An 18,444-nucleotide genomic window follows, 5' to 3' on the forward strand; every position below is an offset into this window, starting at 1 on the left:
GGAGAATCGCCTCTCGCCCATTACCAACGGCAAGCGCCGATTCTCCCAGCGGCCAGCCGTGATTCGCACCGCGCCGGTTTGGGGTGGTGGGAGAATCGCGTGCGGGCGGCGTGCCAGGACTCGCCGATTCTCCCACCTGGCGTGGGGGGGGAGAATTCCACCCCCTGTTTCCTGAAAGTCTTCATGCAATTGGCAGTAATTGTCCTCTGCTACACTCTTAATATAAGAGCACCTTAAGCCATCTCAAATGTCAATAATTCTGGTTCTCTTTGCACTTAATTTTGAACAAATTTCGGAAAAGTCACCAGAGGACCATAGGCTGCACCCTCCTTTTGAGAGAGAGCTGACTGGTGGTGATTTAACCTGAGGGTCATCAAACCTCTGGCGAGGGGCCAGGCTGAGAAGGCGGGGCCTTAATGAATGACCTGAACTGGTATGAGAATTGATCCCGCGCTGTTGGTGTCGCTCTGCATCATGAGCCAGCCGTCCATCCAACTGAGCTAACTGAACCCCTTCAGCAAATATCTCGGTAACAAAGACCATTCAACATGATATTCAATTGCCTATCAATTGTAGGCGTTTCTAGGTGACTTGTGGAAGCAACCTTTTGTAAAGCTTTGCCAGTGAAGTAACATTCTATAAATATTGGGTATGATTTGCTTGTTCGGCTAATAAAGGAGCATTTCAGTGATTAAGTACACGCAGTGATATGCATGCACTTCGACAGCTGTCCCCTGCAGCTGTTTTACTTCTCTAAAATGGTAATTATAACCATGTTAATAGCCATAATTAAGGGCTATGTTTGTCCTGGGGTTGAAGGAGTGAATGTTTGGGGGCTGTTTTACATCACATTTGTCCCATGGCATTTGGAACAGTTCTGTTTTTGTTTCACTTCCTGCCTTGGTATTCCTGCTGTGTATTTGTTTTGTTATGAGCTGATAGCCCATGGGACAGAAAAGGTTGCCCGATAACATTATAAACAACATAGGGATTTAAGCCTGGAGGGATCTGCCCTACATAATTGGAGTGTGCATACCCATTAAAATTATAAGTGGGTTCCTATGAAGTGACTAAGGATTCTATTCCATCCTTGTACTAAAAGTTACACTTTTAAATGACCACGCAAGTAATTTTCACCCTCTCAATGGACAATAATCAAGTATGAAGTTAAATACATTAATATCTGCATCGTGGTGGGCATTAATTATAAAATAGCTTTGATTAAAATTGTCGGTGCCAGTCTTTGGCATCCACGTGTGATATAAGAACGGTGCAACTGCGTAAGAGAAACACTCATGAAATCTGAGTAGATTCCCTTTATGTTTGTTCACAGTACAACGATTTGATGAAGAAGAAAAGAATAGTTCAAAATGACAAGTCAAAGATTCTGTCGACTATTGAAGAGCTGGATAAAAAGAAAAATGAAGCCTTGAATGTTGCATGGAAGCAGGTAAACACTAATTTATATGTCACTATTCTGTTAGGGTGGATGTTTTCTTTGTTTTTGAATAACCAGAACATATAAAGCAAAAAGGACTGAAGTATAGTCACTAAAACTACCAATGAAAGCAAAGGTAAGACTAATTGTCTAAAATTCAACCAACACCAAAGAAAATAGGCCTCCCTGTACAAGAACTAGAATTAATGATTGTTGCTAACTTTTGGTTGGTTCAATTGGCTCTGTTTTATAACCTTTGCTCTCGAGTCGCCAGGTATCTTTATGATACTGCCACGAGGTTCAAGTTCAAGTAATGATCAATAACTCAATACACCAATTAGTAAGATTCAAATCAAAGCACGTTTATTATACACAGTAATCGCTACTCATGCATAAATTCGACTTCTAAGCTACTTCTACAACTAACAGGCCTATACTTAGCTTCGGACTGGCCCCAGGTCAGGGGAACAAATGGCCTTTCGTTCGGGTTCTGAGTCTGCGGGATTCAAAGGTTGGTATGGACTGGTAGCTAGGAGCGCCTATCTCGTAGCGAGCATTGACTTAAGACTTACGGGCTCTTGGCGGCAGCTGAACCGGTCACTGTCAAGGGTTGGTTCGCGTTGCTGAGTGACCCGGTCAAGAAGGACGATTTGAACTTGGGGGCTTAACTTTGTAGCCCCCAGGGGCTTCCCGCCTTTCGGGGCGGACCCTGTACCTGGTTCCAAGTGATTGGACTTCGTTCCAATCGCTTGGTTCGATTTCTCCAATGCTGGAGCGGTTCCCTGATTGATGGGCGGTCTTGAGGTGTCCGTTAACCTCTTTTGTGTTGGCTCCTGCTGGCGCCGAGGAGTCTGGCTTGGCCTTGTTTATCCCAAATGTTTTGATTGTTCCCGGGGATCGCTCATTAGTATGTAGATGGCTGCTACATTATTATGCAGATGGCTGCTTGTATCGATGCTGCCTGGGTTTTTGCAGAGTATAATACACAGTAAACTTGCACCTGCTAGTTTCTGCCTCTGTTGGCTGAATTTCCCTGCAGCCTTTGCTGTTCTCCATTTTACGTCGGGGAGTTGGCCAACCCAGGTGGCTTCATGATTCAAAGCAAAGGAATCCGTGCTCCGTTGGAAGTTCCCAAACTGCCTTTTGATTTACATGGGCTCACTGAATATCTTCAGTCTGTCGATGCTTCTCCTCTGTTAGTGATTGACCAATAAACAAAACAGCTACCTTCTTTCCTCTTCCTTGCAAGTGTGGGTTTAAAGAGATGTTTATTATCATAAGGAATAGGCCATTCAGCTGATCTGATTATGGCCATAATTCCACTGCAGCAGAGTAGTTAGCACTGCTGCCTCACAGCTCCAGGGATCCGGTACAATTCCGGCCTCTGGTGACTGTGTGGAGTTTGCACTTTCTCCCTGTGTCTGCTCCACTTTCCTCCCATAGTTCAAAGAAGTGCAGGTTAGGTGGATTGGCCATGCTAAATTGTCCAAAATGGTTAGGTGGGGTTACGGGGATAGGGTAGAGGTGGGGCTTAAGTAGGGTGCTCTTTCAGAGGTTTGGTGCAGACTCGATGGGCCGAATGCCGCCCTCCTGCACTGTAAATTCTATTATTCTACAGTCTATTCCCCATAACCCTGACTCCCATGTGGATCAAAAATCTGTCTAACCTAACCTTGAATATATTCAACGACCTCCCATCAATGACCTTGGTGGAGATTCTGAAAACTAACAGCCATCTGAGAGAAGACATTTTTCCATCATCTCCATCTTAAATGGGGAGACCCTAATTTACAAACTGTGCACCTGGTTCTAGATTCCCCACAAGAGGAAATGTCCTCGACCATCTACCCTGTCAAACACCCTCCGAATATTTTATGTTTCAATAAGATCATCTCTCATTCTTCTAAACAACATTTATAGGTCCAACCTGCTTTAACCTTCATCCCAGGACTCAGTGGAGTGAACTTTCTCTGAACTTTAAAAATATATATATTTTTATTAATTAATTTTCAATTTTACATCTGTATACGTACAATAGTTTACAATATTTCAACCTGTCCAATACCCCCCAAACCCAAAAGAAACAACAACCAATCCCTATGTTTTCCCCTAAAATCTTATAGTGTCCAACTCCCTGAAATAGTAAATAACGACTGCCATCTCGGGTAGAACCCTTCAGCCGACCCTCTCATTACATACTTGAATCTTTTCCAAGTACAAAAACTCCATCAGGTCGCTTAACCGCACTGGGCAGGGCCGAAGACTTCCAGCCAAATGGAATTCTCCTTCAGGCTATTAAGGAAGCTATGGTGACCCCGAAACTCACAAGCTTAGTACAGGATCAGAACATGTGTGTGCGATGCGCCGGGCCCCTAGAGCACCGTTTCACTTTTCCTCAACATCCGTGGAAAAATCCACTCATTCGTGCCCTAGTCAGATGTGCCCTATGCAGCACCTTAAATTGAATCAAGCTGAGCCTAGTGCACAAGAATGTGGAGTTGATTCTGTACAGAGCCTTGCTTCACAGCAGCCCCCCCCCCCCCCCCAACAGAAAAACTCCTGGCTCAACTCGCCCTCCCACTTCTTTTTCATCTCTATCAACATGACCCGCTCCGTCAATACCAGCCGACCATAGATCTCCGACACTCTCCCCTACGTCAACCACCAAGAGAACTCTGCCCATCAATGGGGGTGGGTGGCAATGGGAAAGAAACAACCTCCTTGCGTACAACTCGCACCTGATAGTACCAAAACTTTTAAAAGTAAATAAATTTAGAGTTCCCAATTCTTTTTTTTCCAATTAACGGGCTATCTAACATGGCCAATCCACTTAACCTGCACATCTTTTTGGGTTGTGGGGTGAGACCCACGCAGACACGAAGCGAATGTGCGAACTCCACACAGACAGTGACCCAGGGCCAGGATTAAACCCAGTCCTCAGCAGCGTGAGACAGCATTTCTAACCACTGCGCCACCGTGCTGCCCCTGATAGTGCCGAAACTGGTTAACTCTAGGAAGCTTGTACTTCTCCAGCCACTCCTCAAAACTAGTGAACTTCCCATCTACAAACGAGTCACCAAATCGCTCGAACCCCCTCTTCCCTCTGAGCCCCAAAGGACGAGTCTAAGACCACCAGCATAAAACAATGGTTTTCACAAATTGGGGCCAACACTGACATGGCACCCAGTTTAAAATGTCGCCTAAACTCCCCATGCTCAGGCTGGCCACCACCATCGGATTGGTAGTCCATTTTGTTTGGGGAGCCGTGACCAATAAACTCAAACTAGTGCTTTTACAGTCATTCTTCTCCATCCGCCCCCATACGGACCTTGTCCCTATACCATCCCCGCACCATTTCAATATTTGTCACCCAATAGTAGTATAAAGGTTGGGCAATGCTAGGCCCCTGACTGCCTATCCCTTTGTAAAAACCCCAACAAACTTGTGAGGTCCTGCCTGCCCAAATAAAAGACGCAATCATCTTATTGACTCTTGCGAAGAAAGATTTCAGAAGGAAAACTGGAATGCGCTGAAATAAAAATAAAAATCTTGGAGGGTACTCATTTTGACTCACTGAACCTTATCTGCTAAAGTCAGAAGGAAGTTATCCTACTTTAGGCCAGCATTCACCGCTTTACTAGGTCCCCAAAATTTCATTTTTGTAGTGAGGGCCAATCATGGGCCACCCAGATAACAAAAACTGGACCAGGTGGCGGACAGTGGACACCTCTGTCTCGTGCCTCTCCTCAGTTGGAAGTATTTCAAACTTAAAAGCGTTTATAAGGATGCCCGCAGTGGGTTCCATATATAGAAGCTGGATCCAAGATAAAAATCTTGGCCCAAAGCCAAACCTCCCCAAGACCTCTGACAAATAGCCCACTCAACCCTATTGTCACGTGAGTGTACCTTTCAGAAATGGGTGTTTATAAATGGGTGTGTATATAAATATCTGTAGTGAGAGTACCTTTCAGAAATGGGTGTTTATAAATGGATGTGTATATAAATATCTGTTGTGAGAATACCTTTAAGAAATGGGTGTTTACTACTGCAGTGATGTCAGAGAGTGGGTGGAGCTGGGCTGTCTGTCAGCTTTTTACTTTCGTTTTAGGCTGTTTGCTGCAGGTTGTGTTTTAGTTTAGTTTTCAGAGCTGGATAGCTGCAGTTCATAGCCAGAAGGTGTATGAATCTCTCTCTGTAATCTAAAGACTGTAAATCGATCCTGGTGATTTAAAACTAATAACAGTAGTGACTTTAACCTGATGTGCTTCTGGTAAACGGTGTTTTAAGTCGTATGGATGTTAAAAAGGAAAGCTTAAAGGTTTACTTAGTGTTGTATTCGTTGGGGGTTGTATTTGAATTAATGGTTGCTATGATGTTCACTGTATGTTTTAAAAAGGTTAACTTGAGCTCATAGAATAAACAATTGTTTTGCTTTAAAAAATACTTTTCCATTTCTGCTGTACCACACCTGTAGAGTGGGACGTGTGCTCCCCATACCACAATCTATTAAAAGTTGTGGGTCAGGTGAACTCCATGATACACTTTGGGGTTCTCTAAACCCTGGCCCATAACACTATCAAACGCTTTTTCCGCATCTAGATAATCATCTCCAACTCCTGGGCTGGAGAGAAGCACAAAACAATGTTAAGCAACTGCCAAATATTGGCCAACATCTGTCTTCCCTTAACAAACCCCGTCTGCTCCTCCAATGTGACCCCTGAGAGGCAGGGTTCCATGCGCCTAGCCATGACGTTTGCCAACAACTTTGCATCCGCATTCAATGATGAAATGGGATGGTACGACCCACACTCCATTGAATCCTTAACATTCTTTAAGATCAAGGAGTACGATGCCTGCACCAATATGGCCAATAACATCCCCCAAGACATAAAATCCTCAAACATCTCAAGCAGCACTGGGGCCAGCAATCCTGCAAACTTCTTATAAAATTCAATCGGGAACCCATCCAACCTCGGCGCCTTCCCTGGCTGCATCAGACCCATATCCTCCATAATATCCTCAAGTCAGAGGAGCCTCCAGTTCCTCCTTTTTCTCCTGTTCCACCACTGGAATAGTCAAACCAGCAAATCATTCTTAATATTGTTGACCCATCCTCTGGGGGCTCTGACTCGTAATGGTTCCGATCAAACGCCTCATTAATCTTGGCCCGAACAGAGACGACTCTACCCCCTGCCACGTCCCTAACCTGCATAATGTCCGAAGGTCGCCTCAGTTGGTGTGCCAACAAGCGACTAGCCTTTTCTCCATGCTCATAAAAAGCCCCTCGAACGTCGCAGCAGGTGCGCCGCCCTATCCGTTGCCTGCAGCCCAAACTCCAACTGTAGCTTCTTCCTACAAGCCATAACTCCAGTGTCTGATTGACCGAATATTGACGATCCACCTTCAAGATGGCATCTACCAACCTCTGCCTCTCCACCCTTTTCACTCTTCTCGATATGCGTCTTAAAAGAAATGATCTCCCCCTCGAACAACTACCTTCAAAATGGAATGTGAAATCTCTCCACTCCAATTAAATGTGAGATACTCCTCAATGGTGGTGGAAACACTCTTGCAGAAGCCCTTTTCTGCCAACAGCGATGCATTAAACCTCTACAGAGAGGTGCTGAGCGGGCCAAGACCTAACCACCACGTCAACATAATGCGGAGCATGGTCAGAGATCACTCGTCGAGTACCCCACCCACAGCAGCGGGACCTACCTACCACAAAGAAATCAATCCTGGAATACACCTGGGGAACCTGAGAGAAGAACAAAAAATCCTTCTAACCTGGGTGTAGAAATCTCCACTGTTCTGCTTTCCCTGCCCCCCCCCCCCCCCCCCCCCCCCAATCTGCTCCATAAACACCAACAGTGCCCTTGCCATCCCAGAAGGTTTCAACGTCTTGTGTCTCAACGTATCGAATTGGGGATCCAATAAGCAGTTAAAGTCCCCTCCCATTATTAGCTGGTGCGAATCCAAATCCGGGATCAAAAACAACAATCTATTGATAAAAGCGGTGTCTCCCATTTTGGGGCATAAACATTGACCAGCACCTGCTAACAACCATGTGACTACCTTCTTATTAATCAGGATTGTTGCCCCCCCCCCGGCCCTACTGTAAACCCCGAACGAAACACCTGTCTCACCCAACCCCCTCACATTCCCTGTGACCAGCCAAATGGGTGGTCGTCTGACCCCTGCCTTACCAGAGTCAGCCTTTCCTGCCTCATGAGGCAGTCCAGCAACCCACTGAGCAGGACCGACACCAGGCCCACTCAAGCTGACCGCTAGATCCCCAACTCAACTGGACAAAGAAAGTCCCCAGCCACCATCAGAAGACTAACCCAATCCTCCCCCCTTCCCAGCATCCACCAAACCCAAACAACCAGGCGCCCAAGTACCCCAACCATCCAATAACCATAACCCCTAAGCCCGTACCTAATAAACCCTCCACCTTACGAGCCACCGATAACCTCATCCCTTCACTTCCATTGACTAACTATTCTAGCTAGCGGCGTGGCCTCCACACCGAGAACCATTTATAACCCCAAAATTCCAAAACTTCAAACCAACCCCCTGCCCAAACCCAACTTTATGAATTTCAGAAGAACATAATATGAACAGTAAGCAACATCCATCCCACCAACCCCCATAATACAATTCCACATTTTAAGTTACACAACAGCCCAACCAACATCCCTTCAACCATTGATAACAAAAAGCAAGCAGACAAAGAAACCGAACACCCCCCACCCACCTTTGAACATGCACCCCTCAACCCACGAAAAATACACTACAATTATTTCAACCCCAGTCCATTTCTTTGGACAAACGCCTCTGCTTCCTCTGGAGTCTCAAAGTAGTGATCCTTATATTTGTAGGTCATCCTGAAGGCGCACGGGGTAAATCACACCAAACTGAACATTATTATGATACAGTGCTGCCTCGGCGTTATTAAAAGCTGCACAACTTCTGGCCAGCTCCACTCCCAACATGCTGGTAGATTCGCACCTTGTGGCCTTCCCATCTGCCCTGCTCCGGCACCCAACCACGCACAGATTCTGCCTTCTCAACCTGGACAACTTTTCCAGGTTGTCCACCATAGCCCTCACAACTCTTGTTATCGGACACCACCCTTTCCACCTCCAGAGCCACAATCTGGTTGCTCTGATTTAACAGAGCAACCCCCACCTCTTGCAGCTCCGCACCCTGCTGCTTCACCACTTTGTCACCTTAGCCAGGGCCCCGCAAATCAAGGAAATCGCCTTCTAGTGGTCTCCCGAGACCTCTCCGCAGAGTTTCTGCAGTTACACAGCTAAGATCTGGTTACTGGGGTGGCCCCTGATACCACAATCACCTCTGCCATTTTCTTCTCCACCAAGCCACTCGAGGCTTCCACTTTTGAAGCTGCTGCTTTTTTCTTCTGTTGCCTAGTTCTGTACCTACTACGCATCCCCTTACTGTGGAACACTCAATCCATCAATCTCAACAAATCTCAGCGGAGATTTTCATCGAAGGTCATGCGAAAAGAGCTTAAACATAGTTCTCTGGCGGGAGCCACCTCGATGTGCGACCGTTCCACGACATGCCGCACCGGAAGTATCCCAAACTTTCTCTGAACTGCTTCCAATGCAAGTATCTGCCTCCATAAGTAAGGAAATTAATGGGGATCATTAAAAGCCTGGAAGAAGAAAACTGACCCTCATTTATCAGTTTGGAATAGACAGAGTTGTGATATTCTACAAACTATCCTTGAGCTTTAATATGCAACATCAGTGTGTGTGGTCTTTTAATTTTAAACCTGTGCAAATTTATTTTGTTTACAATTTTGAATATATATCTCAGTCTTTGAAGTTTTTTGTTTTTTAAAATGCTAAACATGACTGAGCTTCTGGTACATTTTTAACATGTCAAAGGTCAACTAACTGTGGCCTTGGACCTGTATACTGTCACTGACTTCTGATGTAAAGAATCTGAAGAAGTGGAGTGACCAAATTAATTTGCTTGTTGGTTTGTGAGTAAAATGCGCAATTTGATGTGTAGCTAATAAAACAAGTTAATTTTAACCAATGTATCTTGACCCTGGTATATTTGCTTATCTCTTTTAACCTAGGTAAACAAAGATTTTGGCTCCATTTTCGCCACACTGCTTCCTGGAGCTAATGCCATGTTGGTGCCTCCCGACGGCAAGACTATCCTAGATGGACTTGAATTCAAAGTAGCCCTTGGAGATGCCTGGAAAGAGAATCTTACTGAGCTTAGTGGCGGTCAAAGGTTTGCCACTCTTTTTTATTGGATTTCTGGTTTTAATTACCTTTTTGATGTAAATACTTTTTCCTCCTCAATTTTCAGTTGTAGTACAAAGAATAAAGAACAATACAGGAACAGGCCCTGTGGCCCTCCAAGCCTGTACCGGTCCAGATACCAACCTTTGCCAAAACCCTCAGCACTTCCTTGTGCCGTATCCCTCTATACCCATCCTATCCATGTGTTTGTCAAGATGCCTTTGAGACGCCGTTAATGAATCTGCTTCCACAACCTCCCCTGGCAACGCGTTCCAGGCACTCACCGCCCTTTGCGTAAAAAACCTGCCTCGCACATCTCCTCTAAACTTTGCCCTACGAACCTTAAACTTATGTCCCCTGGTGACTGAATCCTCCACCCTGGGAAAGAGTGCCTGCCCATCCACTATCTATGCCCCTCATAATCTTGTAGGCCTCTATCAGGTCGCCCCTCAACCTCCATCTTTCTAATTGAAACAGTAACTTACCATTAACTTGCTTTCATCTATACCCTTCAGTCTTCTCCTCTGTAATGGGAATTGATAATTGTTGTAATTTTCACAAGAACACCATATAAAGATTTTCCACCTCTTAGTGAGTGGGAGTCTGAGCTATAAGCAACAACTGGGACCCAAATTTGAAAGAGTCACATGCATATTTGCAGCTAAACGGGCCGGTCTATGTCTCAGTATTAAAGAGACACCATAATTATGCCGAGTTTACACACTCCAATTAACCTGTTTGCAGTGTTCTCGGACTCTTGACATTTGGAATTTCAACTTGAACAGCAAATTCTATCATTAGAAGGCAAGAACTTCCATTTATGTTGTGTCTTTCACAATATCCCCAAGAGATTTACAGATAATTGCAAAAGCAAAATAATGCAGATGCTAGAAATCTGAAATTTTTTTGAAGTGCTGGAAATACTCAACAGGTGAGGCAGCACTTGTGCAGAGAAATAGTCTAATTACAGCAATTAATTGCTTTTAGTGTAGTCCTTATTTTGTAGGCAAACAAGGTAATTATTTACACATAACAAAGTCTTGATCTGAATTTTTTTATGACCTCTGCTAATAGAAAACCAATGCTGATTTGTTTAGAAACCCAGATAAATTATTGTTGGAGGAGGGTGCAGGCCCCAATTTTATCACAACAGCTGCTGTTTATGCTCATTGTACACAGTCTCTTGCAGCTTCATTATTCAGTCTCCAGTTGACTCCTGCCGTAACTACTTATCTGTTGTCTTGGACATTTTCACATGATCTGCTCCGAATCCTGCCCGATGACAAGCTTGGGTTGCTAGGTTGTTAAAGGTTAAAAGGGGCCCAGATTGTTTTACTGGGAAGAATAGGCAAGGTGTTCATACCTGTTGACAATGGTAAGAGCATTTGCTGAGTTAGGATAGACTTTTAGTCTCCCAAGTTTCAATGGGAGATGTTTAAATGTTGGGTTTTATACACAGTTATATATTAAACTGTCTATTTCATTCCAAGATAGAATGAAATTGGAAGTTTTTGGACAATAGCTAATTAGCATTTATACCTGGAAATAAGTCCCAAGTGATTCATGTTGCCTTGGAGGTGGGCTTTGAAGGGAAGACGACATGACAAGCCATTGTGGAATTGGTTTATAGAATGTGTTAAGATATCACTGAACTTTATTGACGAAAGGTTAGTTTGCAATAGAGACAGAGATTAGAGAAATCCATCATGCAGAATGTTGGTAGGAGCTTGCACTCTGAAAGAGAAAAGGAAAAGCTTTTAATTGCAAAGAGAGCAGGAAACCAGAAAATTTGAACTGGAAGGAGAAAGACTTTGATTTTACAAACCGGGAGGAGCAAGGAGTTGGCTTTCACTCCTGGGTTTGATTTGACAAGGAATATTCACCTGGTGCCTGAATTCAGAGAGGAATGAGTTGAGCTGTATTTTGTATTGTTTGAGAAAATTGCTACGTAATTACAATAGCCTGGGGAAAAAATGGACAATTCTAATACAATGTGTTTTGGTAGGGAAAGCAAGGAGGTTTATTCAACCCTTTTGGATGAACAATCTGCAGGTTATGATGTGGTTAAGACTGCTGTGCTTAATGTTCCAGAAGCTTACAGATAAAAGATTGGGAGTCTGAGGGAGCCACAGAATCAAACTCTTGTAGAATTTGCTGGAGAAAAGAAATGGTATTTGACAGATGGTATAGAGCTATGAAGCTTGAGCAAGATTTTGAAAACCTTCGAGGAGTATTGTTAATGGAAGAATAAAGTCCCACCTAAAAGGCACTTCAAGTCCGGTATCTGGGTTATTGCGAATAGACACCATTCTATCCACCGCAGCCATGTAATCTCCCAGTGGAGATGAGATTACAAGATCAATAACTGGAAAATTCCCTTTAACTTCATCAAGTGGTCAGAACTATTTGCAGAGATTACATGGCTAGTGTGCTAATCTTGCCTTCAATATGATGTATATAATATAATCTTTATTAGTGTCACAAGTAGGCTTACATTAACACTGCAATGAAGTTACTGTGAAAATCCCTAGTCGGCACATTCCGGCGCCTGTTCGGGTACACCGAGAATTCAGAATGTCCAATTCACCTAACAAGTACGCCTTTTCGGACTTGTGGGAGGAAATCGGAGTACCCGGAGGAAACCCACGCAGTCGCGGCGAGAATGGGAAGACTCCGCACAGACAGTGACCCAAGCTAGGAATTGAACCCAGGTCCCTGGCACTGTGGAGCAACAGTGCTAACCACTGTGCTACCGTGCCATCTGTGTGCCCTCTGCTCCAGTAAAGAACTGCTTCAGTTCCCTCTTGAGGGTGCATAGAGAATTCGTACACAATGCACCAGCTGGCAACACATTCGAGAGGCTCGCTACTCTCTGGGAGTAGAAAACCCGCCTAATATCTAGTTGGTTCTACTTGTATGTAGTTAGGATCCTCCTCTTTATCAATAGACAATGTCATCCATTGCTTTTATTTTTTTAATAAACCTTCACCTCTTAGTCTTCAGGTCTGTGCTACTCTTGAGAAAGGCACTCTGGAGAATGGCCGATTAAGCTTATATGAGTAACCTTTTGTTGGCCAGAAATTATTCTTGTAGCTCTTCCCTGAACTCTATTCAAGGCCACTATATCATCCATTGTGTGAGGGACCAGATTTTGATTATGCCTGCCTTCAGCCTCTTGACACCTATATTTGTTTCTGTTAAATTATTCTTTTTTTTTTTTTGTTCAATTGTCCATTATTTGATTTGTGGAGAATATTGAATACGCTTGAAATGACAAGTCATGATTTTTTTCAATATAAAACCTTGCACTATTTTTTAAAAAAAGAGTACCCAGTTATTTTTTCTCAATTAAGGGGCAATTTAGTGTAACCAATCCACCTACCCTGCTCGTCTTTGGAGTGTGGGGGTGAGACCCACGCAGCCACAGGGAGAATGTGCAAACTCCACATGGACAGTAACCCGGGGCTGGGATCGAACCCGGGTCCTCAGCACTGTGAGGCAGCAGTGCTAACCATTGTGCCACCGTGCCGCCCTAACCTTGCAATATTTTAATTGCAAATATTTTGCCCATAGTTTTACTCTGATATGGTAATACTAAGCACGTCCTGCCATGTCAAGTCAAAATTGCTCCAGCAAATTAGCAGTGCTAAGTAGGCCAGGGAGGCAGTGTTCAACCAAAGCTCTGCGTATGAGAATAGGAATATACGAATTAGGAGCAGGTCAGTTCAACCTTCCCAACTTGCTGCACCATTCAATAAGATCACAGCTGATCTGTTTGTGGTCTCAACTCCACTTTCCTGCTTATCCCCATAACCCTTCGATGCCCTTGTTGATTTTAAAAATGTATCCAACTCGGCCGTGAATAAATTCAATGACCCAGCCTCCACTGCCTTTTGGGGGGAGAAAATTTCACAATTGAGCAACTTCAGAGAAAAAAGAAAATAATATTCATCTTCAAATGGGGACTTTTTCTTAAACTGTGCTGCCGCGTTCTAGCCTGTATCTGATTTGAGAAGTATACTGAGTTAACACCAGTTTCATGAACTGAATGTGATTGCGCTGTGTGTCACCGAATGTGACTGCTCTGTGTGTAACTGAATGTAACTGCTCTGCGTGTCACTGAATGTGATGGCTCTGTGTGAAACTGAATGTGACTGCTCTGTGTGTAACTGAATGTGATTGCGCTGTGTAACTGAATGTGGTTGCTCTGTGTGTAACTGAATATGACTGCTCTGTGTGTCACAATGTGATGGCTGTGTGTAACTGAATGTGATGGCTGCGTGTAACTGAATGTGATTGCTCTGTATGTAACTGAATGTGACTGTTCTGTGTGTAACTGGATGTGATTACTCTCTGTGGAACTGAATGTGATTGCTCTGCGTGTAACTGAATGTGACTGCGCTGTGTGTCACTGAATGTGACTGCTCTGTATGTAACTGAATGTGACTGCTCTGTATGTAACTGAATGTGATTGCTCTGTGTGTAACAATATGATTGCTCTGTGTGGAACTGGATGTGACTGCTCTGTGTGTCACTGAATGTGACTGCTCTGTGTGTAACTGAATGTGACTGCGCTGTGTTTAACTGAATGTGACTGTGCTGTGTGTAACTGAATGTGATTGCTCTGTGTGTAAATGAATGTGATTGCTCTGTGTGTCACTGAATGTGACTGCGCTGTGTGTCTTTGAATGTGATTGCTCTGTGTGGAACTGAATGTGATTGCTCTGTGTCACTGATGTGACTGCTCTGTGTAGAACTGAATGTGATTGCTCTGTGTGGAACTGAATATGATTGCTCTGTGTGTAACTGAATGTGGTTGCCCTCTGTGTAACTGAATGTGACTGCGCTGTGCGTAACTGAATGTGGTTGCCCTCTGTGTAACTGAATGTGACTGCTCTATGTGTAACTGAATGTGGTTGCTCTGTGTGTAACTGAATGTGATTGCGCTGCGTGTAACTGATTGTGATTGCTCTGTGTGTAACTGAATGTGATTGCTCTGTGTGGAACTGAATGTGACTGCGCTGTGTGTAACTGAATGTGATTGCGCTGCGTGTAACTGATTGTGATTGCTCTGTGTGTAACTGAATGTGATTGCTCTGTGTGGAACTGAATGTGATTGCGCTGCGTGTAACTGAATGTGGTTGCTCTGTGTGTAACTGAATGTGGTTGTGCTGCGTGTAACTGAATGTGATTGCTCTGTGTGTAACTGAATGTGATTGCTCTGTGTGTAACTGAATGTGATTGCTCTGTGTGTAACTGAATGTGATTGCTCTGTGTGTAACTGAATGTGATTGCTCTGTGTGTAACTGAATGTGATTGCTCTGTGTGTAACTGAATGTGATTGCTCTGTGTGTAACTGAATGTGATTGCTCTGTGTGTAACTGAATGCGATTGCTCTGTGTGTAACTGAATGTGATTGCTCTGTGTGTAACTGAATGTGATTGCTCTGTGTAACTGAATGTGATTGCGCTGCGTGCAACTGAATGTGATTGCTCTGCGTGTAACTGAATGTGATTGCCCTGTGTGTAACTGAATGTGGTTGCTCTGTGTGTAACTGAATGTGATTGCGCTGCGTGTAACTGAATGTGATTGCGCTGCGTGCAACTGAATGTGATTGCTCTGTGTGTAACTGAATGTGATTGCGCTGCGTGTAACTGAATGTGATTGCGCTGCGTGCAACTGAATGTGATTGCTCTGTGTGTAACTGAATGTGATTGCTCTGCGTGGAACTGAATGTGACTGCTCTGTGTGTAACTGAATGTGATTGCCCTGTGTGTAACTGAATGTGGTTGCTCTGTGTGTAACTGAATGTGATTGCGCTGCGTGTAACTGAATGTGATTGCGCTGCGTGTAACTGAATGTGGTTGCGCTGCGTGTAACTGAATGTGGTTGCGCTGCGTGTAACTGAATGTGATTGCGCTGCGTGTAACTGAATGTGATTGCGCTGCGTGTAACTGAATGTGATTGCGCTGCGTGTAACTGAATGTGATTGCTCTGCGTGTAACTGAATGTGATTGCTCTGTGTGGAACTGAATGTGACTGCTCTGTGTGTAACTGAATGTGATTGCTCTGTGTTTATATTGTGTAGGTCACTGGTGGCTCTATCCCTGATCTTGGCCATGCTGCTGTTCAAACCTGCTCCAATTTATATTCTGGATGAAGTGGATGCAGCGCTGGACCTCTCGCATACCCAAAACATTGGACAGATGTTGCGAACACATTTCCGGCACTCGCAGGTATGTTATGCGCACTTTATGTAAAAGAAAAGAGCACATAAAAGTTTAACTGCTCTCATTTCATTTTCGGCAATATAAGAGTTGAAACCTGCAATTTGTTCCTTTCTTCCCTCACTTCTATTTTCTCTGCTTCTTTTCACACCCCCTCCCTCACCCTTTTCTATTTTCTTCTCCTTTCCTATTTCTGATTTTGCACTGAGGTATTGCTTCATATGAGTCTCCAGAAACCCTCAAACCCATTTGCTCACATTTATATTTTGAGCAATGGTGGGCTGTTTAACAATGGGTACATATTTGGTGCTCTCCTCCAATAATGGTAATGTTGGCCAATATCTCCCTTTTCGATCGAGAATGCTGAAGCCAATTTTAGTGGTCCTATCAATATGTGCCAGGAGCATCTAAATGAGCCCAGGCTCATTTATGGGATGAATTATGGAATTATCCTGAATTCCTCTGTTACTTACCTTAACCATCTGAGTGACCGAGGAACCACTAAATTCATTGGGATGTTGCCTGAGGAAGAATCGGACTTGAGTGTGATGCGTCAGCAATTGAATACCCTGTCAATACTCACTCATGGTTCACATGTGGACAATGCCTGTCTCGTTAAATTAGAAGCAAACCTCTGTTTTAGAAAAAGCAGCTGTGAATAGAATTGAAGTGCTAAAGAGACCTAGGTGTCCAACTAATATAGCACAAAATCGCTAAATCCAGCAATATGCTGAAATGCATTATGAAAGCAGTAAACAGTGGGCAGCACGGTGGCCTAGTGGTTAGCACAGCTGCCTCATGGCGCTGAGGTCCCAGGTTCAATCCCGGCTCTGGGTTACTGTCTGTGTGGAATTTGCACATTCTCCCCGTGTCTGCGTGGGTTTTGCCCCACAACCCAAAAATGTGCAGAGTAGGTAGATTGGCCACGCTAAATTGCCCCTTAATTGGAAAAAATAATTGGGTAATCTAAATTTATTTTTTTTTAAAAAAAATTTTTTAAATGAAAGCAGTAAACCTACCAAGGCAGAGGAAGTCATGATCGAATTCAGTAAGCTTTCTGGTCAGACTGCTCCTTGGGTAGAGCATCTGTTGATGGTTTCTAAGATGCAAGGAAGATATTTGAGTGATGGTGGCATTGCTGGAGAAGAGCAACAGGTTAGTGTCAAAACTCTGAAATGTGAGGGAAGACTGAGGAAATTTGCGCAGCATTGCCCCAGTGTCAATTTCTCCGATTATTCTCCGTTTAAGCTTGTGCCCCCTCTTCCTACTCCTCCAATTTATGTAAATGCATTTGCACATTTCTCAGTGGCTTCTAAAAGCCATGTCTCTTTAATCTCCGATGACCACTCTTAGAGTACCCAATTCATTTTATTTTCCAATTAAGGGGCAATTTTGCGTGCCCAATCCACCTATCCTGCACATCTTTGGGTTGTGGGAGTGAGAGCCATGCAGACACAGGGAAAACTCCACATGGACAGTGACGGGGCCGGGATCGAACCTGGGATCTCGGTGATGTGAGGCGGCAGTGCTAACCATTGTGCCGCCCCGCTGACACCTCTGACCATTTAACATTTCTCCCCTGCACTGTGACCAACCCTTGAACACCAACCTTTCACCTTGGCAGTTGGGAACCTGTTGTCAATGAATGAGAAAGAATAGTTCATGATTAAGACACGAGGCAAACTCCATTCGCAGTGTATAGCTAATTACTGTGGTATTACTTTATCTGTGCTTCATCTATTGAGCAGGATAGCAGAGGAGAAATAGGAGGTAGGAATTTTATTTTTCCAAGAAAAGCTATATCCACGTCAAGGTGACTTTGTTTTTTAATCTTGCAGTTTATCGTGGTGTCATTGAAAGATGGCATGTTCACTAATGCTAACGTCTTGTTCAAAACCAAGTTTGTGGATGGCGTGTCAACAGTCACAAGATTTGCTCAGAGTCAGAATGGTTCAATCACACCCAATCACCTCCCCGGCCGAACAGATAAAGAGAAAACAAAAGAAAGGAGGAACAGACTTCAAATATAGTTCTGAAACCCAGGCAAGCTTCTCACAAGAGGATGTGTGGCACTGTGCAAGCTATCTTCTGTATATGTAACACTGTACAGCAAAGTTGTGTTTCTTTCCCCTTTGTTTTCCTTATACTTTTATACATACCTGTCCTTTTATATTTCTAATAAACTGTTTTTCTCTATAATTATGAACACTTTTCATGGACAATGCTATGCTTTTTAGAATATTTCTTGCATCAATGTTCAAAAATACTGATGGCCAAACAATTAGAGGGACAACCGCAAAGGTTTTGATATGAACTTTTCTACTTTAAGTGATAGAAAATTAAAGAAAAGATGTACTGTTTATGCTTTTGATTGCCTCCCAGCTTGGCTTACATTTCTTGAGTCGATAGCTTCTTTCCCATTCAAAACTCCATACAGCTTCTGCACAAGACTTTTGACACCGCTACATATTTGTGAGGATCTGCTAACGTTTCT

At 43.9% G+C, this 18,444-nt stretch overlaps 1 protein-coding gene across 1 annotated transcript in view; it reads left to right on the plus strand.

Annotated features, from left to right (window-relative positions):
* The window catches only part of LOC140429842 (structural maintenance of chromosomes protein 2-like), a 55,885-nt gene extending 37,575 nt beyond the window's left edge, over nucleotides 1–18,310 (plus strand). Inside the window, exons 21-24 of the mRNA XM_072517324.1 lie at nucleotides 1,334–1,450; nucleotides 9,552–9,712; nucleotides 15,812–15,959; nucleotides 17,789–18,310. Coding sequence (XP_072373425.1) covers nucleotides 1,334–1,450; nucleotides 9,552–9,712; nucleotides 15,812–15,959; nucleotides 17,789–17,980 — 618 coding nt within the window. The 3' untranslated portion in view covers nucleotides 17,981–18,310. The remainder of the gene's footprint in view (nucleotides 1–1,333; nucleotides 1,451–9,551; nucleotides 9,713–15,811; nucleotides 15,960–17,788) is intronic.
* The last annotated feature ends 134 nt before the right edge of the window (nucleotides 18,311–18,444 follow it).

The sequence above is a fragment of the Scyliorhinus torazame genome, chromosome 9 (assembly GCF_047496885.1).
Source record: "Scyliorhinus torazame isolate Kashiwa2021f chromosome 9, sScyTor2.1, whole genome shotgun sequence".
In the NCBI taxonomy this organism is placed as follows: domain Eukaryota; kingdom Metazoa; phylum Chordata; class Chondrichthyes; order Carcharhiniformes; family Scyliorhinidae; genus Scyliorhinus; species Scyliorhinus torazame.